Source organism: Monodelphis domestica, chromosome 7 (assembly GCF_027887165.1).
Source record: "Monodelphis domestica isolate mMonDom1 chromosome 7, mMonDom1.pri, whole genome shotgun sequence".
Classification (NCBI taxonomy): domain Eukaryota; kingdom Metazoa; phylum Chordata; class Mammalia; order Didelphimorphia; family Didelphidae; genus Monodelphis; species Monodelphis domestica.
The window spans coordinates 97,993,031-98,011,709 of NC_077233.1; the positions used below are offsets into that span (position 1 = coordinate 97,993,031).

General features: G+C 41.5%; 1 protein-coding gene across 2 annotated transcripts in view; it reads left to right on the plus strand.

Annotated features, from left to right (window-relative positions):
* Window positions 1-18,679, plus strand: part of KLHL18 (kelch like family member 18) — a 77,262-nt gene that overhangs the window by 45,656 nt on the left and 12,927 nt on the right. Inside the window, exons 3-7 of one of the 2 annotated variants that reach the window (XM_001367074.4) lie at window positions 1,857-1,997; window positions 6,442-6,640; window positions 11,335-11,495; window positions 15,156-15,292; window positions 17,075-17,297. In XM_001367074.4, the coding sequence (XP_001367111.1) occupies window positions 1,857-1,997; window positions 6,442-6,640; window positions 11,335-11,495; window positions 15,156-15,292; window positions 17,075-17,297 (861 nt within the window). Of the gene's footprint in view, window positions 1-1,856; window positions 1,998-6,441; window positions 6,641-11,334; window positions 11,496-15,155; window positions 15,293-17,059; window positions 17,298-18,679 lie in introns of both variants that reach the window. The other variant, XM_007499720.3, reaches the window with a different exon arrangement.

Sequence of the window (18,679 nt, forward strand, 5' to 3'; positions counted from 1 at the left end):
AGTGAAGCCAAGAGAAGGCAAATGACTTGCTTCAGGTCACATATTGAAATGTAATCTTTTGTCTATTTCATAGTCTTTTAGTCATTATTAACCTACTGGGGTTAAATTGTACAGAATAACCATGCTGGAAATAGCGAGGAGAGTGATCTGAGATCTTGAAATGAGAGATTTGCACACTGACCATTTGAGAAGAGGGCAGTTAGGTTAGATTTATAAAGACAACACAGGAGGGGGCAGTGAGGTGACTCAGTAGAAAGAGGCCAGGCCTGAAAATGGGAGTCCTGGTTTCAAATCTGGAGTCAAATACTTCCTAACTGTGTGACCCTGGGCAAGTCATTTAACCCCAGTTGCCTAGCCCTTACTGCTCTTCTGCCTTGGAGTCAATATTTAGTATTGATTCCAAGACAGAAGGTAAAGGCTATTTAAAAAAAGAAGATGATGAAGATGACACAGGAGACACTCTATAGAATGTTGCCTTGAACCCCAGTGATCTTGATGAGCTCCCACTGTGTCCAGGTTTGGTTGAATTGAAAGCCTGCCTTAGATGTAGGGGCCTACACGATACATGTTAGCTTCCTCTTGATTTTCAAGACTTTCTGCTGTTTCTGCCTGATGTTAGTTAAGCACTAGCCACTCCCCTAGTTGCTGTTGCTGCCTCACTAAGTCCATTTTATGCACAAGTTGAGACATGATCCTATGATGTCATTGGGCCTCTTTGAAAATGAAGGGTGAATGACAATAGCAACAGCCCTCTCAGCTCAAAAGGAAATCAAACTTCCTTAGACCCTGAGTGAAGGTCAAAGTTGTTCATGGCTCAGCGTTATTTACTAAAGTACTTCTGGGGAAAGGAATGCACTTGAAATGCTGAGCCAAGAAAATGGGCAAGACTTTTGAGTTCTTTCTCTGGGGTGCCTCCATAAGTGTGTGTGTGGGGCTGAATCCCCCACCCCCACCCCCCGGATGCCACTTAGGGCCAAGACATTGCAAGGGCAATCCACTGCCATTGGTATGTTTTAGTATAGCTGGGAATATGTGCCTTCTGTGTTAGGGAGAGAAGAAACAGGGAAAGGATGGGCTTGCTGAGACTTTTCCTCAAGGCCAAATCCTAGGGTGGTGATTTTTCAAAGTGATGTGTGTCCTGACAGTCTTTTGGGCTAGATGGAGGGACAGGGAAACCAGAAAAGAGAGCATCAGAAGATAAAGGAGTTAGGGTGAGAGAGTGTATTCTGTTGTCAGGGCAGGGGCTTAGAGTGAAGAACTTCTATAGAAATGCATGGATTAAGCTGGGAGAAAAAGAAATGGAATCTTAGTGGTCTCAGAGAGGGGGAAAATGTGGAGGGATCTAAAGAAGGGAACTTCTTTAGTAAGAAGTGAAGCAAGAATTTGTGAAACTCAAGAGAGATGCCAAAGAGACATGGAGGCAAAATGCATTTAGAAAGTACTGCTCAGGAGGCAGTGAGGTGGCTCAGTGGATTTAGACCTAGAGATGGGAGGTCCTGGTTTAAATTTGGCCACAGATACTTCCTAGCTGTGTGACCCTAGGCAAGTCATTTATACCCCATTGCCTAGCCCTTACCATTCTTCTGCTTTGGAACCAATACATAGTATTGGTTCTAAGGCAGAAGGTAACAGTTTAAAAAATAAAAGAAATAAAATACTGTGCAGCTGGCAGAGGACCTTGGATGTGATGGAGGGGTTAGTTAGGGAAGGCAGAGGCCTAGAATGAGACAGTTGAAGGTCTCTCACAGTCTGATTTTTTTAGTCCTGTTTCATTTTTTTTCTCAGCCTGCTGAATATAAAGTTGGCAGAAAAAATCTCTGGTTAACTATACTGCTTTTCCCTATTCTTTATTCTAGTGCCCTGGAGGCTTTGATTAACTTTGCCTACAATGGCCACCTCGCCATTGATCAGCAGAATGTCCAGTCCTTGCTCATGGGGGCCAGTTTCCTACAGCTGCAGAATATCAAAGATGCTTGCTGCACATTCCTCAGAGAACGGTGAGAGAGCTAAGAGAATGCAGTAGAAGTCCGCCTATGTGTGAAAGCAGGGGTGGGGAATGGTTCCCTTTGCCCTGGGAATCCTTGGCCAGGATTTGCTGAGCCCTTACAGATAATATCATTGTACCACATGAAAGGGGAAGCTTGGTAAGAAAAGACTGCTGTAGGAATGATATTTTTAAAAATCAGAATGAAGTTATAACTACCCACTGCCAGAATAGTCTTCTCAAATAACCCTTTTTGGAAGTTATCTCCCGCCTTTAAAAAAAAAAAAAACCAAAACCTCTGCCAATTAGAGCATGGAGCTCAAACTCTCACCTGGTGTTGAAGGCCCTCTATAATGTGGTATCTGCATAATCCTCTAACCTCTACTTCAAGGAGGCACATTGTGAATTATGGCTGATGATGACTAGGTCTGAATCAGTGCAGAGTAGAGAGATTGTTAGACTTGGGTTCAGATCCCTCCTTGTATTAGCTGTATGACCAGGGTAAGCCACTGAACCTCTCCTCATGTGGAAAAATGGAGATAATCCCTGCAGTAGTATTTACTGCAGAGTTTTGTTCTCATACTCTCTCAAAGAGAGAGTGTAAGTGAAGGGCATTGCAAACCTCAAGGTGCCCTACAAGTGTCAGTAGCTGTTAACAGAGGACAATGATGAGATGGTGATCACATGAGCCTGTCCTCTGGGCTAGTGCCCTGATGGCTTCTTACTCCTGACTGAGTCTTTTTTCATTCTATCCTGCTCCCACCTGCCCCTGAGTTAACCCCAGCTCCCAATCCCGGGGATAAGTAGGGCATGCCAGTCTCCTTCTGCTCACAGGTTATGAGTGGTAACTGCATACACAAAGGAGCAGCAACAAAATGTGTTTATTCATTTTAAATGCCCAGAAGAGAGTAGAAAAGGTAGCCAGAGACACAAATGAAACAGATTTGTGATGACCTTAAATTTAATATGGACAAACTTCTTAAAAAACACTCAGTAGCAGAAGTTCATAGTTTCTTGGACAAGTTCATTTCTTATTCTTTTTTATATTTTGGAATGTTTACATTTGATAATTAAGTTCACAGTTAAAAAGAAAGTTTAAAGATGATCTGAAGGCAGGCTTCCTTTTGACTTCAAATGAAAGCAAGGCCCGACCTGTTTTTCCAGCCAGTTCCTTATATTGTTCCTTTGCAGTTACCCCTCAGTCTTAGGGAAAACAGAATCCTTAGATTAAAAAAAAATTCTTTCTCCTTCAGTTCAACAACTGTTTCTTAAGACCTAGAAAGCACTTAGCATTAGCCTACTCAGAGGAAAACAAAATTTCAGGGAAGGGAAGGGGTTATAGAAACTGAACTGACAAAATGGTTAAAAACTATTGGAATTATTTCAAACATTGGTTTGAAAGGGGCAGGGGTGGGAGTCTCTGCTTCTAAGATTAAGCATATTTTGGTAATACTCTTATAGGCAATCAGACTGGTCAGGTTTCAGGGCTGGAATTTTGGGTCCTCTTTTAAGATTGGAAACTGAGCTGTAGGAATGAGGCTTTCCCATGTGGTAGCATATAAAAAGTATATGTGGTTAATGTGCCATCATTTCTCTAACTCTTTGAGTTCTACGCTAAAAAGGACATAAGTAGGATCCTCTCAGATGCTAGGCCAAGCAAACCAGTGCTAGACAAAAAGATTCCTCATATTCAATTAGTGCTGATCATAAAAGCCTTTTTAGTACTCACCTGATATATTGCTAGGAATGCAGTATTGTGGAGCAGAAAGAACCTTCTGTATGAAGTCAGAAGATCCGGTTGAGACACTTGGGCAAGTTAGGTAACTGCTTTGAGGCTCCTTCCTCAGTTGTACTGTGGGAATAATACTTATGTCAGCTACCCCATATAGTGTAATTATGAGAAAAGTTTATAAACTTTTACAAATGTCATTTAAGGGTGAGCAATCAGTATTTCAGTATTTGTGTTAGCATATGCAGGGCTTAGAAGTTGAGCATGGAGGAGAGATCACTGAACTTTGTGTGTTCAATAAAAACATCATCCTATTTTATCCTATTTCTTGCCTATGAATCCCACCCCTCCCCCCAAAGGTCAATTGATTGACAAGTATTTATGAAGGGCCTACTATATGCCCAGGAACTGTGGGTAGAAGGAATGAAATAGCCCTACTCAAATAGCTTGTATTCTAATGGAGATGACAAGTAAATTTAAAATATATAAAACACAGATATAAAATAAATAAATGCAAATATATTCAAAAAAACTAAGTACAAGATAATTTGAGGGAGAGCACTAGTGTTTAGATCAATAATGGTTTCATGCAGAAATTTCTTAATTCTTTAGTTGTATCTGAAAGAGAGTAATATGGTGGTGAGAAAGAAGGGCATGTGGAATGGCCAGTACAAAGTTGCAGAGGACAGACAGAAAGACAGTGAAGTGGCTCTGGATTGAGAGCCAGGCCAGAGATGGGAGGACCGAGGTTCAAATTTGGCCTTAGACACTTCCTGGCTGTGTGACCCTGGGAAAGTCACACTTAACCCCTATTGCCTAGCCCTTACTGCTCTTCTGCCTTGGAACCAATACATAGTATAAGGTAAAGGTTTAAAAAGAAAAAAAAAGAAAAATTACTTTGGTAATAAGATGTAGGATGGATTAGAGTAGTGATAAGACAGGGAGAGAGGGAAACCTTTTAGCAGCAGGTAATGGGGGCCTGAACTGAGTTAGTAGCTGTATGAATAAAGAGTCAGGAGGGAAAGATGCTGTGAAAGTAGAAAGAGCAAGATTTGGCACCTGGTTAAAAATGTGGAGGGTGAGGAAGGGAGGAGTGGAGATAATGAACTTGAAAGACCAGAAAGATGATGGTACCTCTGACAGAAATAGAGAGGCCAGGAAGAAGAGATAGTTTAGAGGGAAAGACAGTACATTCCACTTTAGACATGTTGAGTTTAAAATTTCTCAAGGGTATCCATTTTGAAATATCTGCTGAGTAGTTGGTGATTCAGGCCTTGTTGCTCAGAGGAAGAGACTAGACCTGGATACATAGATCTTAGAGTTATCTGCAGAAGGATAGTAATTAAATATGTGGTTGCTGATGAGATTATCAAGAAAAGGGAGAAGAGGGCTCAGGAGAGGACCTTGGGAAACACCTTCTTTTAGGTGGTATGATACAGCTGATGGGCCAACAAAGGAGACTGAGAAAGAATAGTCAGACAAGATAGCATTTTATTTTATTTTATTTTATTTTATTTTTTTAAGCCCTTACTTCCACCTTAGAATCAATACTAAGTATTGATTCCAAGGCATAAAAGTGGTAAGGGCTAGGCAATGGGGGTTAAATGACTTGCCCAAGGTCACACAGCTAGGACATATCTGAGGTCAGATTTGAACCCAGGACCTCCCATCTCTAGGCCTGGCTCTCAATCCTGAGCCATCCAGTTGCCCCCCCCCCCCCATCCCCACCCCCACCCCGGTAGCATTCTAATCATGAAAAGTAAGTGCAGACTTTCAGACACTGACAATGAATTTCAGGTTTTTTCTAGAGACCACTGATAAAGGAAAAAGCAGATTCATAGTCCTAGCTTTGGAGTAGTACCTGGTGCCTGTTCATCTCCCTTCTTCTCAAACCTGTTAGCTCAGTTGGAAATTTTATCAGTGGGTCACCACAAGTCTTTTGCACTTGTGCTTTGTCAACTGACAAGGGACCTGCCTAGCTCACTGTCACCATTAATATCTACCCAAGATCTGGCAAGAAGAAATCTTCCATTTGCCTTAAATCCCGCTTATTTTGGAATTGAAAGATGATATAGATTCAGTCAGAACTGGAAGCTCTAGTTATTCAGCAAAGGATCTAGGTACAGAATATTGCAGTGTGTCATCTCTTCACCCAAGTGTAGTGTGTTTTGTTTGGAGAGGGAGATTCTGGGCATATATCCCTACTTACCACCTCTGAGACCACAAGTCACTGTACCCTTCTTTGCCTGGTTTTCCTAATTTGTAAAATGAGTGGGTATAGTGGAGAATCTCTGAGGAACATTACTTCCTGTTGTCTCTGAGGAACATTACTTCCTGTTGTAAATCCTGTGATCCTATAATGAAAGAGACAGCAGGTCTTTAGAGAATGCCTTGCTATAATTTCATACCAAGGCTCATTTTCTTCCTCTGCCTACCATTGCTCTTTCTCTTTCCCTCCTCCCCTTGGCCTAATTATTTTCACTTCATTGCATCAGCTGATGCACAACCTAGTTTAGAATCCAATTTAAACATCAAATTTTAGACCTTAGAGATCTTCTATTCCAGCTTCCTGGGAAGTGACTTACCCAGAGTTTAAACAGTGACAAATAATGGCAGAGTCAGGATTAAGACTTTTTTTCTGCTTTTCCAGAAGGAACCTAAGAAATGATGAAAACTTTGATCTCACTTTCCCATCACTGAACTCTCTCTTTTTTCTTCACCTCCAAAGGCTTCACCCCAAGAACTGTCTGGGTGTTCGTCAGTTTGCTGAAACCATGATGTGTGCTGTGCTTTATGACTCAGCCAACAGTTTCATCCACCAGCATTTTGTGGAGGTGTCTATGTCAGAAGAGTTCCTGGCATTACCCTTTGAAGATGTCCTTGAGTTGGTGTCTCGGGATGAGCTCAATGTGAAATCAGAGGAACAGGTACTTGGGGAATAGGAAGCTTTCTAAAAGTGTTAGGTGGGAACTTGGCCTTTTTTCAGTCAGTAGGAGACAGAACACATTTTGTGGAGCCTCAGTAGGTTCCTGATTTGACTTTTTGTATCTTCAGATGAGCCCTGAAGAGTAAAGTAGAATGGCTTCTCTCCACATCTCCATCTGCTGAAATTCTTTTCTTTAAGAATCAGACTCATTTGCTTCCTTCATGAAACATGAAGTCTTTCCTGATCCCCCAGCCAAAAACATCTCTTTCTCCTCAGAATTCCTCCTTCAGTTTCTTTTGCTCTTGTCACACTCTACCTACACATTTTCCCTGCTACATTGTTAGCACTTTGGGCACAGTCACTATATTGTTTTTTATCTGCATCTCCTCACTCGTTAGCACAGGGGCTTCGCACATAATAGACTTGTAATTGTGTGAATTGGATTGAATTTTGATTTGTTTGTTCATGGTTTAACAGTGAGAAGGGTTCAAGAAAACTACTCATCCCCTTTGTTCCTCTTATCATTTGTAGGGATTAAATTTAAGGGTTTGACTAAAATATGAGAATTCTAAATGAATATTGTGGTTGACGATTAAAAAATTATAACTCAAGTCAAGTGACTTTTAGTAGCTTTTATTAATAAAGAGGTAGAAAGTGAAAGTAGAGAAACCTAAGAAGAGGTTATAGAAAATGTCTAGCCTATCACGCTAAATGTTACTCCAGTGTCCGGCTTAGCCCCAGCAGGGCTCATTAACCCTCAGCCAGAGGACCCAGTGATGTCTTATACAAAGGTTCTACCAACACAGCCTCCTCCAGGAGTTGGAGGCCTCTCTAGAAGCCAGGAAGTGAAGGCCAGCTACTCTCTCATCCAAGATGAAGTCCACAGGAGAAGATCCAGGAGCAGTTCTCCAAGAAGCAGTCAAAGAGCCAAGGTCCCAAGTAGAAGCCGAGGTCCAAGTCCAAAACTACCTCCAAGAGGCAAGTTACCAGCTAAAGCTCCACACCGAAGATTTGAGCCAAAAGGCCTCTTGGACAGGAAGTTCAGGACTTTTTAGAGTCCTTTTTCTACTTCCTGTCCCTCCCCCTTTTCACAAGGACCAATCACAGCTTCCAAATTGCCTAGCACTGCCTGGGGGGACAGTGTCTGTGGGATCCACCTCATCCTCTGAGGGTGTAAACTCTTATCAAAGGTTTCACAAGTTTCTGACTGATTGAATTAAAAGGGTTGAACTCTCCAAGTAAGTGATTTATGAATTGCCTTACTTAGTGTTAAGTAGGGGTGTTTAAGTTTTTGGTTGATTAATTCACAATAAACAAAGAGAATAAAGAATTCCCTTTCACATATTACAATATACATTTCCTGAGTACCTACTGTTGTGGCCCCTGGACTCAGCTCAGACTGTGGGGAGGCCAAACACAAAGGTGTGATACAGGGGGCATCCAGGCCCCCCAGAGTTTACAGAGTCTTTGAGGAGATAAGACATGTACCGAGGCAGTAGGACCTCAGGGACTCAGGACGGAGTGGTCTTGGGTCATCAGAAAGTTTAATGGAGGATGTGGGGTCGAACCACCCCTTGAAGAATGCACAAGATTTCAGGAAGGGTGGAACAGAGCAGACAGCCCATTCTGGGGGAGGAATAGCACAGCGATGTCTCAGATGGACTGAAGGATTCTGTTTACAGGACAAGATGGGGCTGGGCACATAGAGGTCAGGTTAAGGTGGCTTGGTAAGGCACTGGAAGCAGCTACCTGAAGTTATTTCTGCTAATTGCTAAACAGACTGACTATCCAGGATAGGCCTGTAAAGGACAGGTTTGGAACAGGTCCACTTGTCTATTGTGAGGCTAGGACTCGTTCTCATGCAATACTTAATATCTTACAGAGTGATCTCATAGTCACATTTGATCCTCACCATAGCTCTGGGAGGTAAATGATGCAGAAATAATTATCTCCATTTTGTGGATGAAGAAACTGAGACTCAGAGAGGTGGAGGGGCTTGTCCAGAATCACAGAGCCTGGAAGTGTCAGAGCCAGGTCTTTCAGCCTGAGATCCTGTGAGTTGGGCTCTTTCTACATGGCTGCCCCAGAATACTGTGCTGAGAGTTAGGACATGGGGGCTTTAGGCCCCAGCCAAATACTTATTTTTGTCTTCTAGGGATTGCTAACTTGGTTTCAGAGCCTTGGGCAAGTTACTCACTAACATAGCTCTTTGTCAACCTATTTGTGCCTCACTTTTCCCGTCTTTAAAATGGGGAAAGATATTTCTATGACACTTCATGGTTTGTCACCCCTTTCCTTACCACATTTTGTGGGTTAGGTAGTGTGTATATTATCATCTGTTTTTCACATGAGGAAAGGACTCAAGAGATTGGTTAAATAACTTAGCTGTTAAGGGCTGGAACCATGGGCCTGATACCCAGGTCTTATGAGTGAAGACCTGGTGTTCCTCAAAATACTTGTCCTAGATGTCCCCCCCCCACCCCCCCAGGGCTGTTGTGAGGGTAAAGGGAATGCTTTAAAAAAGCACCATTGCTGAATTGTATGGATGCCCTCTGATGCTGCTGCTTCTAGGATGATTAGCCTGCTCCCTCAAAGGCTGCCCTTTATGGCATGAGCCCTTTGTGAAGCGATAGGGACGTGATTGTGCCCAGTCACTTGGAAATATTGGTCTAGAAATACTGGCCCAAGGTTCTTTCAAAAGTGGAACCTACTGTCTTATGTATACTCACCCCCTGAATTTGGAGGTGTCTGTCATGCATTTTATGGTCCTGGGAGCCAGTAGTTGGCAGCACAAACAAGAAAGCTTACCCTGGGATGTGAATGAATCCAGGCCCTTTGATTTCTCTCAGGTAGTTTTTGAAATGCACTGTATAATTTTAGGTCAAGCTATGGGTCTTCCTTCAGGCCCACCCCAAAGTGGTGAGGCCTGTGTACCCACCTCACTGTAGGAAAGATCAATCTTGGGAGTATTTCCTTCAGTTAGGATCATAACAATAGTTTACATTACACAATACGATGTAGTTTGCAAAGATGTTGACATGTAGCATCTCATTTTAAGTGCCTAGTGACTCATGGAACTATTTTAGGTACTGCTTGAAGTGAGCAAAACAGATGTGTGTCTCTTTTGGTGCTCACACTTACCTTTTTAGGAAGAGAGAGGATAAAGCTCATTCATTGCTGGCAAAAGAGAGAGAGACATGTATGTTCAAGTCAGAATACTTAGAGGTTGCTTCTATTTAATGGAAAAAAGCAAAAAAAATTTGATGAAACTATTTTTTGAGGGTAAACTACTGATTTACTATCTATCTTGTCTCATTTTAAGACTGATTACACGAGGATTTATTGAGCATCTACTGTGTACTGTGTAGGGAGCTGGGAGCACTGAGTATGCAGAAGGCATTCACAATGTGTTCTCAGTTTGTTTGGGGACATAATACTAAAACACATGAAAAAACGTAGAGAGTACAATTAAATGCCACATTGTAGGATTCTTCAGTTTGATACCCTATTTATCATGTTTCTAATATGTGTAGGCACTAGATTTCCTTAAGATTTGAAGGGATACTAAAAAGTTTATATCTATATATACATAAATATATGTGTATTTAATGTATATATCTATTTTTCTATTTATACACATACATATACTCTTTGTCTCATGAGCCTTTTGGGACATCCTGTATATGCTTATATATGCATACTTATTTCTCTCCCATTGTCCACAGTACTCGAAATACACACACAAGTATATGGTACTTTATACATTGTAAAAGGCTATATAACTGTAAGCTGCTTTTTAAGAATGACTCAATGTTTGCCAAGTATGTAGTTCAGAGTTTATAGCACAATGAAGTAGAGCAGTTTTGTGATGTTGGGACTTGATCAGGGCCTTAGAACAATGCCTGACATATTGCTGTCATTCAGTTATTTCAGTCATACCTGACTCCATTTGGGTTTTCTTGGCAAAGATACAGAGTGGCCTGTCATTTACTTCTCCAGTCTATTTTATAGATGAAGAAACTGAGGCAAACAAAGTGAATTAACTTGCTTATATTCACACAGCTAGTAGATGTCTGAGATTGAATTTGGACTCAGGTCTTCCTGACTGTAGGCCCTGTGCTCTGTCCACTCTACCACCTAACTGCCCCAAAGTAAGCACTTAATGAATGTTTATTGATTGAATGCTTTGTGTCTGCAAAGGAAAGAAGAAAAGCCATTCCAAGAAAAGGGAAGAATAGAAACACACCAACAAGAGGGTTGAGTATGTTAAGAACAGTGACTAGAGGAAAGGATATTAATTGGAATAAAACTGAACAGGGAGGGTAGGGCCTAAATGTAGTAGAGAATCTTCTCAACCAAACAGCATTTGGTTTGTAAGGTCTAGACATGAGGAGTTTTTTGATTGGAAGGGCAATGTACTTTTCAAGGCTGGGGCTAGGCTGTACAAAGATTGTCTGTGAAAATGGAGAATAAGGAAAGAATTTGAAGACAGAAATAAATTGATAGGACTTCATGATTAACTGGATATGGAGGCTGAAGAAGAGGAGTCAAAGATGACTTCAAAGTAGTTAACCTAGGAGAATGGCGACACCATTAATAAATGCAGGAGTCCCCCAGATACTTGCAGCTTGTAAAAAATATGACCTTCAGAAAAAGGTTTTGAAACTGGCCTGTCACTGCTCTTTTACCTGGCAGGTATTTGAAGCTGCATTAGCCTGGATTAGGTACGATCAGGAACAGCGAGAACCCTGCCTTCCAGAGCTTCTGTCCAAAATCCGTCTGCCTCTGTGTCGGCCTCAGTTCCTGTCAGATCGGGTACAACAAGATGACCTGGTCCGCTGTTGTCATAAGTGCAGGTAAGCAAGGTCTCACTTGAACTCTCTGCCCCTGTTGCTTCAGGGAGCTTCAGCTTTCAAGAGAAGGGAATGACAGCTTGGACCATGCTTGCCAAGGGCTTTTAAAGGGTTTACAGTGTTACAATAACACTGTCTTTGCATTATCTCCTTTAATCTTCCTACTAATCTTGTGCGATAGATAGCCTGAGCATTATCATCCCCATTTTATAGCTAAGGAAACCAAGACTCAAAAAAAACTTGCCCATGGTCCTATAGTTAATGAATGACAAAGATGGGATTTTGTACCTGGTCTTCTGACTCCAAGTTTAATGTTTGAAAGGAAACCATTATACTATGGTTCATCTCATAAAAGATGATTTTAATTGGCATTCATGTTGCCAGTACAAGGAGCAGCATAGAAAGGAATTAAAAAACATTCATATTAGCCAGAACTATTCTTTTTGTCACTGGCTCCTAGCAAGGAGAGAGTAAACTCCTGAGTTCCAATTTCCAGAGTCCAGGTTATAAGACTTATGCCTCACAGAAAGAAAGACCAGGAAAAAGAAGAAAACTTCCTGTTATCTATCACCCTGGTTTCTCTGTTCTTTTTTCCTTTCTCCTCCCTTAATGTTTAATTTCACAGGTTCTCAGGAAACTTCTAGTTTTGTTTTGTTTTTCCTTCACAATCTCCTCTGTGCTTCTTTTAACTCTCTTCTTGAACAGCATCAGTCAGCCCACTTGGGTGGCACAGAAGGCATTTGTATTTCCCCCTTATTGCCATCTCAGGGCAGGCAGTTTTCATTTAGTTCTCCAGAATGAAACAAGGGGTTCCAAATCCACAGTGACTTATGGAGAGGGAAAGTTATGACTGGTCTAGGAATCCATAAATTAGGGTGAATAGATGATGCCTAGGCATGCCAATCCAAAAGCTTTCCTGGCCCTACTTTAATATTTTGGTCAGCCTAGCATCTGGCTTTGAAAGTCTACTCGCTCAAATGCATACTTACCAGCTTACCCAGTATTTTGCATAGTCATTGTAATAAAAATATTTTCTTTCCATTCTTAGCCACAACATTAAATCTATTTGTTATTTCCTTTTCTTAATTCCACTTTCAGCCCCCTCCTTTTTTCCTTTTTTCTGGGCTCAGACTGTTGTCATACTCATCTTCTACATCCATACTGCCTTGTTTCTTTTCACTCCACTATTATCCTTCCTGTGTCCAACTCCCTCTTTTTCTTCTCCTTTCCAAACTCAGCAACTCTTTCTGTGATTTTACCCAAGTGGGTTGGTCCTTTCCCTCTTTGGTCCCAGTCACCTTTTCAAAATCCCACCTACAAATTCAATCCTAAGCTTTCTTATACAGTTGGTTTTGGAATACATCTGGGGGGAGGTGGGGAAGCAAGTCTGTCTTGTACCTTTTCTACTAGGTATCAAGAAGTCTTCATTATAAGATGGGACCACAGCATAGACCCTCAAGAACTATATCATGTCATGGTTCCAACTGTATCTCCATGATGTTGGGCCTTGGCAAGCTATAATTGGGCCACCTAAACCACTTTTCAAACTTAGAGGAGAGACTTTTTTTCCAAATCATTTTTCTTCCCACTACTACTATTACCACTATACTTCATTTCCTGCTACATCCAGTAGCTTCCTAATTTGCCGTCCTTATTCTGGTTTCTTCCTTTTATAGTTTATTCTGAACACATCAAAGCACTGACTTCATTTTTTCATTATCATGTTAACCCAGGGCTCTGCCTCGGAAACCTTCAGTAGCTAATGAATGTTTAGAACAGTTGCCTTCAGGATAAAGTCAAGACTTCTAAGTCTGGATTCTACCTACCTCTTCACCTTTTCCCTCCTTATTCCTACTTCTTCCTAAATCCTTTACTGTAGCCAAACTGGTCTAGTCATCTTTCCCTAAACACACCTTGAATTTTGTCACCTTCCTACCACTTTTTGCTTAAAAATCATTTCTCTCACCCATAAGGCCCACTTTTCATTCCAACCTATGACAAAATAACCCGTCTCTCAGTTCTTACAGCTGGTGGGAATGAGAAGTTTAGGAAGGCTAACTGGGCAGTAACCTCAGCATGAAAGTAAAATAGCATTCAACAGGATTGGAATAACTGCCTTTTTTTAAGTGCTTTATTTGGGTCAGGTAACTTAAAAGGGAGGGCTTTGCATTTATGTCACAAGAGTCAAATTGAAATAGTCTTGGTTCCTAGGATATGGTCTCTAAATGTCAGAGCTCCAGTATAGTAGCTATCATGAGCTTGGGAGTAAGAAGAGGGGCCCTCTAATGTTGTCCTGTTTCTGAACTCAGCAATGGCATCTTGCATTTCTTTGGCAGTCTAGGGTTTACAAAGCACTTTCCTTGTGCCAACCCCATGATGAGTTGTGTGTTAAAAATATTATTACCATCCCCTTTGACAGGAAGAAATAGAGACTCATAAAGAAGTCCTTGCCCAGATCATACAACAAGAAAGTGTCCAAGCTAGAATTCAAACCAACATCTTCTGACTCAAAATCTTTTGTACTTTCTGTTAAAAAACACTACCTCTCTAAGACATAAGTATTGACAGCAGTTTAGAAAATCAGGAGATTCCAGTACAGCTCCCTCACACTCTCATTTCAGCCCTATTTCATATTATTGAGGCATTTTGACCCTCAGAAGATCAGGGAACAACTTGCCCCAGGTGACCAAAGTTGTTACATTGAGTATGCTTAAGCCTTTCCATGCTAGTGAGGATCAGTTTATGTGCCTCCTAATGACCTGTGCCTTAATCCATGGACAAAAGCTTATTCTGAACTCAAGGGTTGTGTCTGACCTAGTTGGCAGTTAGTAGCTACATCTCCTCCTGTTACAGCTGGGGGCTTGTTACATGAAAGAACAAATGGATTTTAAACTTAATCATGCAGGACAAAGTTATGATTCAAAACAATTTGAAGAGAGGGGAAGTTATACTCAGAACTATAATTTGGAGTGATGGCAGGCTGGGCCTGATAGTCCAGATGTTACTAGACCTATTTAAGTCAACTATGCATCTGGATTTGGAAAATCTTATCAGCTCAGAATATTTACCATTGTTTCTCTTTGTTATAGTAATGAAATAATTTCCCCCCTTCAGCAAAGCCTTATGCCTATGATCCTTTCTTTTTCCTAATCTCAAACCCCTCCTTTTTCTTTCCTTTATGAAATTCCCTCTCCTGTGGCAGATTTATTGATCAAACTGCTTTCTGCTCTCTAGTGGTGGGTTTTTAATTTCCCCATTGATTTTTTTTTCCTTAGTAGCAAATCTTTTGATTATTAACTCCAGCCCATCAGCAGAGTGCAGTTAAACCCCCAAGTGGCTTGCAGGGCAATAGAATGTGTACTTGTACTTAGCAAGGAAACATTTGCTTGTTCCCAGAAAACACAAGACATAATTGACTCAGGAATGAGCAGATGCCTGGAGACTTGCCCTCATTAACTCCAGGAAGCTCACACCGATACACAGTGATGCTGCCTTTTGAGATCGCTCAGAACCACAGTTTTTGACAGCCTTTCCCATTTCTATTTGAGAAAGGGTAACTTGGATATTTCCCTTGGGGAGAAGGAACTTTGTGTTGGAATTTGATAGTCTGCATCTTGGTTAAGTGGAAGTAAACCATCTTTCTTACCTTGTGCTTCATTTCAGGGACTTGGTGGATGAAGCAAAAGACTATCACCTCATGCCGGAGCGCCGGCCACACCTGCTGGCCTTCAAAACTCGGCCTCGCTGTTGCACTTCCATTGCAGGGCTCATCTATGCAGTAGGGGGGCTGAACTCAGCAGGTATCTTGCAGCTCCCCTTTGGGATGAGAATGGTTCCATTTGCCCCATCACAGGAAATTTGTCAGCTTTCACTCTTGAAGATGATTTGTTTACTTCTGCACACTTCTTGATTTTTTAAAATAACTTTATATTTTTTAAATGTTTATTGAGTATCATTAATGTGCATCTTTTCCCTTTGTGTTTATAATTAGAGATTTGCAATCTAAGGGGAAAGGAGAGAATAAAGAAAAGAATCTAACAATCAGGTCATTGTTAAGCCCACACAATTTAGCCAAAACCTCTAATATCAGAGCTTTAAGAAAATAATAGTTCCAGGTGTGAGTTATTCCAGGTACAAGTTGCTACTCAGTGCTTTTGACAAGAAAGTTCTGCCATTTCTTCTTTTTTACCCATCAGTCTCCCTGACCAGGGATTTTGTGAGTGAGGTGATCTATTTCCCTCCTCAGATATTAGTTGCAGCATAGGATAATATACAATTTAATGTGAAAAATCCACCCTGGACATGGTAACAACGAAATGGAGCAGACCTAGAATTGTTACCTTTGGGAATGGCATCTGTAAGAAAATGTGTATACTGAGATCTCTGGAATAAAAGAGAGTTCAGGTAGACCTCTGACTTTCATAGGCAAAAAGTAACTCCTGAGTGAGGAAACCCTTCCACTAAAGTAAGTCTCCTTCTCTATGTTATACAATCTTAGAAAATTGCCTAAAGCATCAAGAAAATAAGAGACAACCAGCCCTGTTGTGCCAGAGCTGTACTTGAGTCTTCCTGGTCTCCATCCAAGCCTTCCTGGTTCTCAAGTTGGTTTTCTTGTCCCCTGGTTCATGCTGCCTCTATGAAGGCAATTCTTGTCCAGTGATAGGTGTGTCTCTCCAGCTGTTAACATAAAGCTTTAGTTTTCATGATGGTGAACCTATGGCACATGTGCCAAAGACAGCATTCAGAGACCTCTTTATGTACAGAACAGGGTTGTCCTCTGCAAAGCTATTCCCCTCCCTCTCTCCACTCTTCCTTGTCCCTCTGTGCTTCCTTCCTTCCCTGCCAGCCTCCAGTCTGGGGATGACCCCACCCTCCAAAGGCTCATGCTCCCTCCCCTCCCTGCTTCCACCCCCACATGGGTCACAGCCCAGTAGGCAAGGAAAGCTGGATGCAGGAGCAGGTCCTATGGCTGAAGGAGGCAGCTTCCCCAGGCACAGGTCGGCTGGGAGTTGAGCTGCCTAACCTGCCCCACCTTCCATGCCCGTCTGGCAACAGCCAGTGCAGGGGCAGGTCCCCATGGCTGTAGGAGGTGGCCTCGGGAAGCCTGGTTTCTGCTTCCCCCCGCCAAACTCACAGTGGGGCAAGGCCCAGCACATAGTCTGTTAGGCAGGGTGGGGCACAGCATGGGGTTCCTAAAAGGTTCACCATCACTGTAATAGGATGTTCTACAGGGCAAGCCTAGGAAATTACATTGAGATGCTTTCTGTGACACTAGCACTGTCAGGTGTTTCCTTGATTGTAACTGATTTTTAGTATTTAAAATTGTCCTTTACTAAGGGCAAAATGGGTCTTGGGTTTGTCTAGTGTCCTGGAAAGCATAGTATGGGTGAAATTTTCATAATGGCTGTTCCCACAAATGAAGTTCTTGAAAATGTAGAGGACAGATCTAGGATCCATGGCATTTTGTCATTCTGCAGAGACATTAGAATCAAGTGTAATATACCGTCTAACCACTCCTCAAAAGCAGCAATCTCAATGTGTGGGATCATTTGTTTTAATTTGAGTAGCAAATTTTTATGCAGGTGATTCGCTGAATGTGGTCGAAGTATTTGATCCCATCGCCAATCGGTGGGAAAAGTGTCAGCCCATGACGACAGCCCGTAGCCGTGTGGGAGTGGCTGTGGTCAACGGACTCCTCTATGCCATCGGAGGATATGATGGCCAATTGCGGCTGAGTACAGTGGAGGTGTACAACCCTGAGACAGACACGTGGACCAAAGTGGGCAGCATGAACAGCAAACGAAGGTATTTATTCTTTGTATTTGCTCTGCAGTCTTCCTATTTTATTTTATTCATTTTTTTATTCATTAAGTTGTTAAATGTCTAGGTCCTGTGAGAGATGCAAACATGTAAAACAGAACTTATAGCTGAAGGGAACCTTATAGAACATCTGGTCTAATCTTTCATTTTGCTGATGAGGAAACTAAGACTTGGGCATTATTATAGTCCTTTTAAAAAGGAGTTTAGATTTTGTGAAGATGACTGCCTCATATACACAGACAATTAAATAAAATATAAGTTTCAAACATATGATATAGTTGGTGTGTGGGATGACATTCAGTGTGTACTTCTCAGAGTAGTATTTGGCTTGTAACCTCAGTTTTTAAGACCTCTTAGTATTACTATTCCTTAGATTAAAACTGCCCCAACCCCATAAAATTTTTAGTTTTCCTGACCTGTTTTCAAAAATGTTGAGAAGAGTTTATCTATAGCCTGGGAAACTTGCCAACTCTAGGAAGAGGAGTAAGATATAAAGGAACAGAGAATTTCAAAAGTATCTTTATTTTCCTAGGCTGAAAGTCCCATGATAGTCACTTTTTTTTTGATCATGGGGGTCTTTAGGGGTAAACAATGTTGAAAATCAGACAAGATTTGAAATGCCCCCCCCCCCATCACCAATGGGGGGATTGGACAGAGGAAAGGAGGAGAATCTTGTGTCAGGATTATTATAAAGGTCTGTGATTGTACCTAGAAGAAGAGAGGACATTTTTGACCCAAGCAAGCAACTTATGTGAGCAAAATCACTTTTCCTTCCCTTCCCTTCCCCTCCTCCTTCTCCCCCCTTCCCCGCTGTCACTCTTTTCTCCAAATAAAGCCTCTTTTCTCTGCCAGCATCTTATCAAGTCTCCTGTCTACTCATTAGAGTGATTCATTGGGGGATGACCTCCCTTCCCCAAATTCCACTCTATACAGTTGGTAAATGCTTTAGGAACTATTATGATAGGATGATTAGTTAGCCAAAATGATTTTCGATGACTTCATGGAAGCTCCATCATAGACTAGATTTGGAATCACACATCCCAAATTCAAATCTGCCTGCTCTGCCATTTACAATGAGGGACCTTAGAAAAGTCATTTAGCCTCTTATTTCACTTCATTTTCCTCATCTATAAAATGAAGAAATTGGATGACCCTAAAGTCCCTCTCAATTCTAATTTTTTTCTTTTATTTATTTATTTGTTTGTTTATTTAGTTATGAAAGACCTTAGCTTCCATCTTAGAAGCAATACTGTGTATTGGTTCCAAGGTAGGAGAGAGGTAAGGGTTAGGCAATGGGGGTTTAGTGACTTGCCCACTTAACCCACACAGCTAGGAAGTGTCTGAGGCCAGATTTGAACCTAGTACTT